Source organism: Haliaeetus leucocephalus, unplaced genomic scaffold, assembly GCF_000737465.1.
Source record: "Haliaeetus leucocephalus isolate CR32 unplaced genomic scaffold, Haliaeetus_leucocephalus-4.0 Scaffold722, whole genome shotgun sequence".
In the NCBI taxonomy this organism is placed as follows: Eukaryota; Metazoa; Chordata; class Aves; order Accipitriformes; family Accipitridae; genus Haliaeetus; species Haliaeetus leucocephalus.
The window spans coordinates 995,244-1,008,849 of NW_010973158.1; the positions used below are offsets into that span (position 1 = coordinate 995,244).

General features: G+C 36.8%; 1 protein-coding gene across 1 annotated transcript in view; it reads right to left on the bottom strand.

The window, feature by feature from the left end:
- MAST4 (microtubule associated serine/threonine kinase family member 4) overlaps positions 1–13,606 on the bottom strand; it is a 109,240-nt gene that overhangs the window by 41,462 nt on the left and 54,172 nt on the right. The window contains exons 6-9 of the mRNA XM_010580504.1: positions 12,396–12,471; positions 10,806–11,015; positions 7,632–7,733; positions 3,311–3,443 (exon numbers count right to left, since the gene is read on the bottom strand). Coding sequence (XP_010578806.1) covers positions 3,311–3,443; positions 7,632–7,733; positions 10,806–11,015; positions 12,396–12,471 — 521 coding nt within the window. The remainder of the gene's footprint in view (positions 1–3,310; positions 3,444–7,631; positions 7,734–10,805; positions 11,016–12,395; positions 12,472–13,606) is intronic.

Sequence of the window (13,606 nt, forward strand, 5' to 3'; positions counted from 1 at the left end):
AATTCTGCACAACACTTACTGTAATCATTAAGAGCAAATTAACCACAAAGATAATTTTCTGTTGGAACTTTTAGCTAAAGATTCAAGGAGTAACTCTCATGTTATCACTATCCAAAACACATTGTTTGTAAAATACAAGAATCAGAAGTAATGAAAATGTCACTTCAAAAACCAAACAGATCTTTAAAGTGTTAGAGAAGCTAAAAACATTCCAAAAATTCTGAACATGAAGTCAAGAAACAGTGAAAAATATCTCCACTGAGCACAAACAAGTCTTTAAAAACCAAACCAAAACACCTAAGCTAAATTGATAGGCCAAACTCAAAACTGGAGTGGATTTCCCTGGCAAAAGTCACATTTCTGTGAAAGTGGGGTTTTTTTATAATAGAAGTGCTGATGAAACCTTTACTGTACAGGTGAGAATGAAGCAAGTTAGAATAATGTACTTTAACAGCTTTCTCAACTGAAATTATTCATAAATAGCAAATTAAAATGAGCCATTTTTAAAAAGAACTTTTGCAAAATAACCATTATCTGAAAAATACGTATTATTTGCAAGCAGTAGGTAATAACGGAATGGAGTCAACAGTCAGCTTTTGAAATGGGGAGCTATGGAACCATTTTGCAATGCCTGAAGAGATTTTTAAAACTCATCTAAATACCATTAAACATCTGCCCTTTTTCTTTCATTGATTTAAACCATTTCTGAAGACTCATGATTCAAAAAGGTAAAGATGGTAATTTAAAAACCACGGGGAAAAATTTCTCCCCGGGGAACACTTCAGAAATGCAGCCACCAGTCTCTGCTAAGTGATGAATCTATTGTGGTATTGCTTACAGTACAGTATAAATTTATCTAGCATTATCTCCAAGTAATGCATGCATCATTTCACTTGAAGAGAGGACACTACAGCTATGTCAGCAAACAAAGGAGGTAAGTAGAGACAGGTCTAAAGAACTAGGTTGCTTTTCTCTGCAGAAGTAGTAAAATCCTTTGCATGAACATTTATGAACATTACAGACATAATTTAACAGCTTAGTTGAAAATACAATTCTGTGTTTCAGGACAAGTGGTGTTATCGAGGTGGGTTCTGTTTGTTTGTTTTGAAAGATTTGGTTCTTATGCTATTTAAAAGTTTAAATATTTTCTATGTTTGCATACAAGGAATTTAAAGCTCTCAGGAAGATGACCTTCACATTTTTTAAATTTTTTTTAAAAATAGCAATGAATACAGTGTTTCCAAATAATTGTCTTTGTAAACGATTAATTCCAGGGCATAAACCCATAATGTCATTCTTTATTTTTGCTTAGGAAATGTTCTTGTATATAGGGTCACCAATTTAAAACCAAAACCAAATCATTTAAGAAGTCATTGCACAGTGATTTATATTGCTTATAAATATCACTTTTTGTAGGGAGGCAGGAAAGCATTAAGACAAATCAGATGGCCTGAATTATTTTACCACAAATCTACATACACATTAACCATTAAAATGCTATATAAAATAATTCACTCGCCCAAATCTCCATTTGAACCAAAGATCAGTAATCTATACATCTTTCACCCCTCAGTATTTACTGACAAACCACATAGCCCATTTTTCCCTCAGAAAAAAACATTTCAATTATCCTGAAATGCTTCAAAGTTTATGTTGTATTCATTAATATTCAATTTACGAAATGTAATTATGTGTCCTAGATGAAGTACACTCACATAATATAAATACTTAGTCTGAGAAAATAGTATCCCTTATTTGTAAATAGCCTGTGTCTCTAAATACCTCTCACAATAAATGTTTTAAAAAAATAATATCCAAAGCTATTATTAAACCTAGGTAGCGTCAGATTCTTGACTCACGCTGAGGAACACTTCTATCGAAGTGGCCAGAGAGAGTCTATCAGTAAGATACGGTTCAAGTGGCAGAACCAGGGTCAATACTACTAAACCCTCAACCCACACTCCAAATTAAACCTTGCATACTTGATCAGTGAAGAATTCATGAACTGTCAGTCTAGGCGAGACCAACAGCTCTCCAAATCCAGCAGACACCTCTTTATCTTGCAGAGAATTAAGCTACTTCTTGATCTTTTCCAGTACCACATGGGTAACAATATTTATGTATATTTTCCCAATTTGTCTGGCATACTTGCTGCACTCCAAATCCAAGCAAAAAGCATCAAAGCTGCTTTAATCTATATCTCAGATAAAAATAATACTAAATTTGGAGGAGGAAGTTCTTCTGTGAAGATAGGAAGCAGACTAATAAAAGGCTTGACTTTCTTTAAATCTGTTAATATAACATGAATATCATCTATAACAATATCCAATCTAACTGAATTAGATCTAACCAAAATCCTGAAAACATCTGGCAGTGCTGAACTTCATAAGCTGCTGAAGTTGAACAAAAAAGAGTTTTCTTTTAACACACAATATACTACTCCTTTGATTTAAGGAAATGTGATCTTGAATCACGAGAACTGGTAAAAAGAAAGTTTATCATAGATTTTTTGCAATTATTTTGTGTTACCAAGTCCTCTCCTAGACACATCCCTTGTCCTAGGTCATAACACAGAAGACAAGCTAAATGCCACTAGCTAGACTCATTTTCCATGATGACACTTCTGCCAGTTTCTTCCAAATTGCAGGACTAGCACTGAACACAATGAACCAATTTCCATCTATGACCAGTGACAGAACCTGATCTCAGGATGGAAGAGAAGATGGTCTGGTTAGGAGACAGAAGTAATCTTAGTCTTCTCAACACTGTCCTCAAAAGAAGAATCAGGCACACAAAAATTCCACAATGACAATACCTCCATTGGAACCCAAGTTGTTCCTCCAAAAGCCCTCAACATGGACACATGAACTACACGGAAAAACAAATCTTTGCAGTTTTAATAGGAATGGGTGATACTCTTCTCAGGGACTCCAAGATGTGGGAGCCTGGGGGCACTGAAGGGCAAATAACAGCTCAGCCCAGTTTCATTTTATACCTACGGTTGGATAACAGTCGCCATTAAATTATACCAGTAAATTTCAGCTAGAGCTGAAATAAGTCGCATTGCCAAGCTGGAAGATGATGATGAATATCATTGACACTGTCTATTTGTGAATGATATTCACAACAGAAAAATCTCAGATGACCTTTCTAATGCCGTTGAGCTTGTGAGTACTCTGAGGGTTACTGAATGTTTGTGCTACCATCTTTACTTTGACCCTTTTCAGGTATGCACAGATTATCAGAATGATTAAACACATTGAGAAGGAAGAATTTAGGAGCCTATAGCTAGACCAGGAGATGCACTTACCTTCCAGAGGATCTTTATTTAAGCCCAGCTGGCTAATAATATATCGAGGGATGTCTGTTTTAATGCCTTGCCCCTCTTTAGCATGGCCTTCAGCTGCTTCCAAAAGATAGTAGAACTCTTCAGGATCAAATTCCTAGAAGAAGAATAATCACCATCATTTTCTCTGTACAAACTGAAGTCTTAAAGCCTAACATAAAAACTTTCTTTGCTTCTTCTATTGCAAATATTTGACATCTTCCTTATTAAAAACAATACCTCTTTATTCTATTACTAGTAGTCTATTACTCTGTTATGATCCTTATACAATGTAACATGCTGTAAGCAATGAAATTTCATACCATTATTTCAGAGCACTACTTTATAAGAATAGTAAGTTCTTCACCCTTAAAAATTCCCATAATATTCAGGGTGAAATGACATAACCAGCAGTGAAAAGATTTCACATACAGAAGACTATCTCCCTGCAGCTGCTTGCATATAAAAATCCACTACTGAAATAAAGAAATCATGTAAATATATTGCTCTCCACTTTTACTTCTAAATGAAATTTTGAAGTATTTTTAATCAATATATATGCACTATGTTTTATGGAAAACACATTAAATAAATCACTAACTTCAGAACAAAGCCAAAATTGTAAGTTGATGAAAACAATATTTGAACTTCACCAATCCAATTGTTCCAGCTCTAGAAATGAAACATCCTCCTTTGGGAACCAACTATATTACAGCTATCATTTATGCCACGCCTAAAAGGCAAGCCTCAAAGAGGAACAAAAAAATAGAAACTTGTAACCCTGCTTATCCCCCCAAGTCCCTTGGAAATACATTTCTTTTACTACATTCATAGATGATAAAAATAGGGAAGTATTGAAAGGAACAAGGAAGTTTATTAAGAGGTTTGTTTTTTTTTAAATAGACTTTATCTACTGGCATGAATTCATACCAAAACATCTCTCACATAGCCATTACGTTCTTCAAGATGTTCATGCCAACCATAGATCACAACAGGTGCAATGCTTGTGAGAGTGAGAGCCAGTCAATCATGAAACATTGATGTAACAAATCAGATTTTTTTGCTGAGGTAAGTCAGTTCTGTCAAAAATATCTGTGGAAGCCAGGCAGGCTGCTGACCTAGTTAGCTTCCCTGCTGGTCATTTTGTGGGCTGCCATAACCCCATGGGGCTTTAGTCTGCATGCTGGGTCACAAGGCTTCTGTCCCAGCTCCTCAGGCTACCCAGGACTTGGAAACAAAACATCCCAACCTGGAACATAGCTTGAGAAATCAGGTATCATGTTTCATCTTGGAAGCTTCCAAACTGCTGCAGCTACCAGGAGTTGCAGTGCATCTGAAATGAACTGTCCGGCATTTTCAGTCTTGTGGAAACAGTTTTTCATTTGTCATGAAACAATTTTCATCATCTTCAGCCTACTTCGAAGTAAACTCATGAACTGCCTAAACTCTCTTATTTAGCTCAAAGTCTCACAATGGTGCTAAACTGCCTAAAAATCTGAATAAAGTAACTAAGCATTACATGCTGTTTTAGCCTTACTCTCCTCATCTGACAGGCTGTATCCAGCTGTATCTCTTATATGTTACTCCCTGGCACTGAAGAACGTACCAACATGATGATGCACACCAAGATTTCCTATCTACCTTCATCATGAAAACATCATCATCTCCTTACCTGCTGCAGTGACAGACACACAGCTTCTCCACCTGCTAGTAATTCAAGGTAATTTCAAAACAGATACTTTTAATCATATGAATGTGTGTGTGCATATATATATCTCTAAATATACACACATATGCATATATATATATACACATGCATGAATAATTAGAAGCAACAAATTTATTTTCTGATATTTACTTCCAACTCATTTGTTCATGTTTCATTTTCCATGTACAAATGGAGTAAAATCTTTCAGTATTTGGCAGTAGCTCTTGGCACACATGAAACTGCAAAAGCTTTATTCATATGATTATAAAGTGAATAAAAAAAAGAATTCATGTACCACGAACACCTGAGCCAAGATCACCATCAGAAAACTGACAGCATTACTGCATGGTATCTGAAACTTCTCATGACAAAATTGCTGGATTTATTTCCTACAATGCTATGTACTTTCTTACAGAGGCTGAAGTTTTCCATACCTCGTATCTATTTCAGACAGACATTCCAAAATATCAGCCAATATTACTCTAAAGTTGCCAGAGGGACACTATGGAAAAACAATATTGTTTCTGTAAGATTACATTATTCCAGTGATGTTTATGGAGTAGGCTTAACACCTCCTTTCATGAGAAATGTATTGTTTTGTGACAGTATGCATAAATTTGTTCAAGCTACCTGCTACAGAAACATACTGTGCAGAGTTGTTACATTCCAGCTTAAATCTTCCGTAGATCCCATCTGAAGTAAGAACACTAAGGAAGCTGTGCTGGTTTTCTCTGCAATTGCTGCTCTGAAACTCTGAACTAAGAGATACAGTCATCTCCTGGCCTTGCAACATGGTCCTTCCACTCGCATTGGCAGACCCAGCAAAAGGAGGGATACAGCACGCACAACAACTCTGCTTGAAGCGTGATAAGGAAAGCAAGTAGCCTAGAATAAAATACTAAGGGCAGAAACTGGGAGCTAAGTGAATGGAGATTTGGATAAGCTAGCTATAAAACTTGGCATTTTGGGAGAATGAACTAACGGGCAAATAGGTCACCAGGAGAGAACTTGAATTAAAAACCTAAAAGACAATGATGATACTGGGGGCAGGGGAAGGTGGCAGAGAGCCAGCAAGCATGGAAGGGAAGGATAAAGCATCATAAAGAAGCCTTGGTCTATCAGGCCACAGGATGTATTTAAGGGTATTTTTAGTTGTGTGATGATAGAGAAGGACGCAGACCAGAGGGAAAACAAGACTTTGTACAAGAAATTGAGCAAAGAGGTGGAGAAAGGTTATGTGAACCCTGGGAATGGAGCAGGTAAGGTGACACTAGATACAGAATGAGCATTTCGGGGTTCAGGGCGACTGAGTAACACAAGTTTGGATTCAATGGCACAGGCAGGACATGCTAAGGCGTCCTCTTATGTAAAGCCTGCCCTTTTTTTTTTTTTTAAACATCTCTTTCATGCTGATTCAGAGCACATACCTTATTTTAGATTCCTTCTGAACTGCAAATCATGAACAAACTGCAACTGGGAACACTGAAACATGGTGTTTCCAAAACAAAACACAGGCAGCTTTCAAAATGCCATGGCTGAATGAGCCAGGTTGTGGATTAACTGTGCCACAGATGAAGAGACACAGCACAGAGCCAAAATGAGGCTGGAAAGACTTACTAGCTCAGATTCAGTGCCATGCAAATGCAGTTATGACACTTTAAGGCATAACTTGAGTCTAGCAGCAGGTTAGTGACTCCCACACAAGCCTTGCCAGCCTCATATAGCTGTATGCAGCATCCACGCTGTGATCCCGGTATTGGCAAGCAGAGTGGCTCAACAAAGTCAACTCGGGCTGCCTGCCAGGCCCGTTGGGACTCAGGCTGGCTCTTACATAGTATTTGGGTGTCTACGCTGTCCTCCTGAGTACACTGTGTTCTGCAAGGGTTTATTAGTTCCACTGAACAACTGAAGCACATTGGCACTGTGCAGAGGAGGAACTTCCTGCACCTGAGCCATCCCAGCTCCCACAGCATGGGCAGGCAAAGCAGAAACACACCCACATGGCCTCACACAAGCTAGCCCAGTCGGGCAACATCAGTACTATGCTCATGCATAAATAAGTTAACTCTTCTGCTCCTTCTGGTCCCCAGTATACTTCCCAACTATCTGTATATCCAGATACCTTAATCCCTCTTGCTGCTGTTCCCCCCAGATCAGGTACTGCAAAGCTGACTGCAAGCTGCTTATAGCTCTGGCAGCTGTTGAGTGAAATGAAATTATTAAACTTGTAAAAAGAAGAAGAACAACAACAGGAGAACCACCAAGCAATTATGATTCTGGAACAGTCTTCCCAAGGAGTAGCAAAGTCTAACAAAACAACAGAAAAACCCAATTGGTTTGGAACTGGAGCTTCCTCCATTGATGAAAAGGATTCTGTAACATAGTATTTGCAATAGCAGGGAACCAAACACAACTGCAGGAGGTCCCTGCCAGTCCCATATTCCTGAAATAAAAGCAGAAAGGATCCCACCAACAATGAAGCCCTGCCCTACTGTTTGACATGTTTCAAAAAACGATTGTAAAGGGCCTTGAATACTAAGCCAGAAACCTTCATACACTAACAAGAGAAAAACCTACTTATAGTAAGCACAGTCTTACCAGGCATTCCAATAAACGAGCAGGACGAGCAATAACTATCAGGATTTTTCGAACAAGTTGCTTAATAAATGCCATTTCTCCACTCTCTGATCGCTCTTGAGCCTAAGAGATAAAAATAAAGCGATAATAAAACAAACCGCAGTCGATGCACTACTCAGGAAAGCATCTCTGATATCTGGGACACCTTTGAGTGTTTGAAGCATCTACTTGAGACCAACAGCACATCAATTTCAAGATGCCAGCAGAAATAACAAGGATTTGAGCAACGCTGCAATTTCAAATTGAAGTAATCCCATTTATACAATTCTAACACTGTAACAACAAAATAAAAGTGCCTACAATAAACATAAACCTACTTTCTACTTTTTTTTTCCTCAACTTACACAGTATTATTACCATCAGTTTTGCAAAAGGGACTACATCTCAATACAACATTCACCTCTCTACACATACAGTTGTGTCTCAATTTGTTAATTTTAGGATTAAATGAAAACTGACCTACAGAATATTAATAAACATAAGCAACATCCATGCCAAATAATACTGATTTCTTATGGTCACGTGTCATACTAAAATGACAATGACATATACATATATATATATATATATAAAACTATACTTGCAGAGAGGTTTCATATAAAGGTACATGTAGAAAGGAAGACAATGAAAAATTGAGTTCTACAAAAGATTACAACAAAGGGCGGAAAATGCTATAAAAGAAAACATACGGAAAAAGTACTTCCAGAACGTTTGATACCATTTGCACAATGGGCTGAACTGCATTTCAAATTTCTTCCAAATATTCCCCTCTAATAACAAATTATATAATTTAAGGATTATAATGAATGCAAAGAAACTATATAATTCTCCTTCTGATTAAAATATACTAAAAGCCCTCCACTCAAATATCAAAGCATTTCTTTGTTCTGAATAGTAGAAACCACAGACTTAAGTTTTTCATAATCTCTTGCTTATTCAAAACCACAACAAGATTTAAGAAACTAACATTTAAGAAGTTATTAGTATGGACAAATAAGTACTTTTCAAATAATAGATTTCTTATATTTTGGGAAGTTAAAAAACATATGAAAATATAAAGCTACATATTGCTCTTAATATAAGCACTGACATTTTAAGAAACACCAAATATCTGAGAAGAATTAATCTGTAAAGTTTAAAGAAGGAAAATAGAAAAAGGTACGAATACCATCTAGCGCTCTGCAACAGGTTTCGAAAGAACCTTAACTGGACACAAGCATTTGTGTTATGTACACTATCAACCAAGTCCAAAGAAAACTCTTTTGCAAACAAAACACCTGCCTATTTTAATCACCAGCAAAATTTAAAGCACCTTTGTACAATTTTGTGAACACTCAGGTGTGTATGTGAACAACCAACTCAATATATGTTACGTTTAGGAGGGATGAAGCAGGAAAGCACTCAGGTCCACTTGACCTTGACCTTAGAATTACAAAAATGTTGGTTGAACCAAACTGCTCAAACCTCAAGGGAGTCTACCCCTAGTTATGCAAAGTAATCGCAACATGCCAAGTAGCGGTAGGAGATGCAGCTTTCTACTGAACGTCGCAGCTGGGAAATGACAACAAATTAATTACATGAATGCAAAGCACAACTGAGTGCCCATAATCAAGTTGTATGAAGAGAAAGTTTTCTTACTGTCATATTATGCTATTAACAGGTATTATGCACTTGACTCAAAAGTTAAGTCTGAATATTTTAAGGTATTATGTTTTTGCAGAACAGAAAATTTTTACATGACAAAGAATTAGCATCATAGAACATGACAAAAAGACTGATTTGGTGCTTTTTTAATAATGCACTGCTTTATATGCAGATTGGAGAATACCTTGCTAGAGTGGGGTTTTTTAGTGGGTTTCAGGGAGGATGTTAGGTGAATGGGTGAACATGTACTCTAAACTTTACTTATTGTGTAGCAATTTTAAGAGATATATTGCTCACAGTGATTAACAATGTTAACAGTGGTTCAGTGAATCTTAGCTTAGACATGTTTTCTTGTATTTTGACATTATCACTACCATAACATAATTCATAGTCCATTATCTCCAGTCAACTGGCCAATTCTGCCTGCACTGTGACATCATAAAAATGCAAGTATTTCACAAGAAGGTCACTAGTTCAAACTTTTTTTGACTAGTAAGCAAGCTCTATATATTTTCCCTGTTTAAAAAACAGGGTTTCAATAATGCAGAAATAAATCACTGATGTCTTAAGCTTTGCATTGCTTTATGATGAGAAAAAGTTCAGAATACAGTAATTGCAGAAAACCTATTTAAGGAACAGAAGTTAACAAAAAAGCAGCATGGGGAAAAAAAACCCCAAACCAACCAACCAAAACCTTTAGCAACTGCTCCTGCATTCAAAAGAAAGCAGAAAAAAGGACATAAATTAATACAGGCATAGTATCTTAACATCTCAGTTGGAAAATTTCAAGTCAATATCAAATCTGCTTGTCTATCACATTAACTTTGGCTCATAATGTGCTATCAAATCCCACACAAACAAATGAGTACATTACATGCTGTACTCATTTTTAAAATGATGAACTCATAAACTGCAGTGACTTATGTCATAGCACATTTATTTTGTCAAGTTCCAAGTTCTTCTTAATTCATTTAGCTGATTATTCCATGAAAGTTTCAACACTTTTAGAAATGACATTATTTCTGTTAATAAACAATTTAATTATGAAAATATTATAAATATTTAAATAATTAAATAACCTCTAGCTAATGGAAAGCTAAGGGTTGCTGTCTGCTTTCTCAACACAGTAGGCAATTAGTAGGATTGATAAAGTGCAAAGTGTGTTATGTTTCCTCATTTATCCATAGTAAATGGAATAGCAAGCCTCCTCATTCAGGGCTTGTGCGCAAACTTCTGTAAGCAATTTATAACTTGCACTGCATGACAAAATGCTGTCGTTTCTGAAATCTTTACAACCCATCTATTCCAGACTAGTACACCAGAATGTCCTATAGTCTTTGTAGTGGTCATAATGTAGACTAAAACTGCTATGAATAACACTTTGACAGTCATTTGAGTGAACAGTCATGATTATTTCAAGATAAGAGCTCTTAGGCAAACAGATTTAAACAGTTTTTCAAGCAAACATAACTGTAGTCTCATGGCTCATACCTCCTGTAGCAATTTGTCTAATTTCTGCTGTAATTCAAAGAAGTATCGTGATGTGATGAGGCCCTGGTGGGATTTATCCAAACAATCTCGAGCCAGTTCTGTGATCTGATGGTGGGTAAAACTAAGCACTCCATCTGCCAGGGGAAGGACATTCTCTGGAGAATGATTTGTTATAATGTCCTGAAGCCTCTCTTCCATCTGAGCTGTGGCCTATAGACAAATAGATACATGATACATTGAAACAGCTTTACATGAAACTAACAACCTCAAAGGTTATTTCTGATTCCACAACAATTCTGTACTGCCTAAGTTACGTAGCTGGAATGCATGAAATGACTGAAGCAAAAAAGCAAGCAAATGGAAAGGCAAAGTGACAAGATAATGCTTCCCTGCATTACAAGTCCAGGAAAGCAATAGCCTTACTGTTCTACTATGCAGATCCTCCCCTTTGGCTGTCACTGGTGATGAACTGTGCACTAATCTTGTGATGATCACTAAACAGAACTAAAGGAACACCCATGTCCAAGTCAAAATAATAATTTAAAAAAAAAAAAAAAGAGAACTCACGGGGGTCTACTTTGTTATGCTAAAACTGCAGAACTACAGACCAGAATATCTTCCTTCCTTTCATACGGGTGATAACACGAAAATATTTCAATGGGCAGAGTTCGAATGAATATTGACTGATTAAAAGCACCACAGGCTCACTAGTCCTACCAGATGTGTCTGCAGGCTGCTTGATGTGTCTGTTCTACAGAACCAACTGTCTGGTTCTCACAAAACTGCAGATGCTTAAAAAAACCTTAAAGATATTTTTATTAAAAAGTAATTCCACACCTCTTAGTTCCTACCTCAAACACTCAGAGTGGGTCGTTCCACACTTCAGATTGCTGCTTAATCACTCTGCAAATATTTCTATGAAGCAATATGAAGAAATTTCTTCTATTTTTAGGCACTTTCTGGAACAGTATCAGTTTTACCTTACTTTATTTTCCAGGGCTCATCAAAATCCTAGCAGCAACCAAGAGCACAATGCTCCAAGCTACACACCTGCACCTAGGAACTCATTTGTGTCTCAGACCTCTGGACATGACAGCAACTGTCCTCATTTAGTATCTCATACTCAAACCCCCGTAACTATGTAATGATCTTCACAATTAAAATAAGTATATAATAAGTGTTTTGGAAAAGGAGTAAATGCCACTGAAGGAAGGAATTTGCAGGTATTATGAGCAGATGCTGCACAAGACTTAGCAACAAAAACTAGTTTTGGTTTACTAATTCAGTATACATTTGCCCCAAGAACACACTACCTATTGAAATTGAATGTACCATCAGTTTCCAATCAGCAGAATATATTACCAGCATGATTAATTTCAAAACCAGTTCAGCAGCTCTGCCAAATGAATGTCCAGTTCTCGGCAGGGATTTTCTTTATTGTGATTTTATCTTTGTAATAAGAGCTTGGTGATGCTTTATGAAAGCCATTACAGTGTTGGATCATTAGTTCCCATAACAAAACCACCACTTACTTAAAACCTATGTAGCCTATCAATTTAGATACCGGGTATCTTAAATATAATTCATTACCTTTGGGAACCTTTCTTTGTAGACATGGTTCATCATAATTATTTCATTGTCACAGCAGGCAGGAGAACGTCCAGGGCTGCAAGCAAAGCAAATTATCCCTTTAAACTTGTCTCAGCATGAACTACAATTAGTCATTATATTTTTGTACAGTTTATTTGCAAAAAAAAGCCAACACAGGCTTCACTGAAAAGGTACATTCTCTCATCAGTGGCACACTTGGTTCCTTTCTGCTATTTCTGACCAGGCCCTAAAGATTATTCCATGTGCTTGACACCTAATGAACTATATTATTTGCTTAGTTTGTAACTACACTTCAGGATACAGGCAGTTCTGCAACACTTGTGAACATCACCTTTTTCTCAGAAGGCCAACAGAGATATATTTAACTGTTAATTATGGCTATACCTGACCCTTTGAAGGCTACGTACAATCAAAATAGCAAGACCTGACAAAGAACTCTGCTACCTGCAAGTGAAAACTTGAGAAGAATGAGTCTTTTTTTTTCCCCCTTTTTTTTTCTTTTTTTTAAACAGATCATTAAAAAATATCAAAACAATCTGTTTTCAATCTGACCAGCAGGTAAAGGCAGCAACATCCTACATATGCATGGGTTCCATCAATGCTGGGGCACTGTGCCTGTAAAAAAAGCACACGACTCGCAGGAAAACAATCCATAAATGGTACCTATGACCTTGGCTAACATACAAAACTGCTTTTTGCTATTATGAGCCTCATTGTCTGTTACAAATTCCTTGAAAAATCTCCATCTGGTTTTCCTGGGTGGGTGACGCTGGCCCATTCAGTCTGGTCTAAAAGATGTGGAGTAGGAAAAAGACCCCACAAAGGGCATGCTATCCTCTAGGAGTGACTTTATCATAACATGTACATAGGGGTTTCTTGCATGAGCAGAAGAACTGGCTTTTGGCTTTCTAAAAGGGCAAAAATGAACACTAAAATTTGACCCAAGATATCACAATGGTGGGTCCTTTTAACTGATATGGACAATCTCTTTAGGGACATGCACTGGCAAATCCACTGAGGACAGGGTAGGTAAATAATTTCATCATAACACTTCTGCAGCATAATCCCCTCTCTGAAAATGCTTGGCTCTCGTTTTTTCTCTGAAGCATTTCTATACATTCTGTGAATTCAAATGGAAGATTTTAAGTTTTTAAATGCTAAAAGCATAACAGAAACTGAAAAAAATTAAA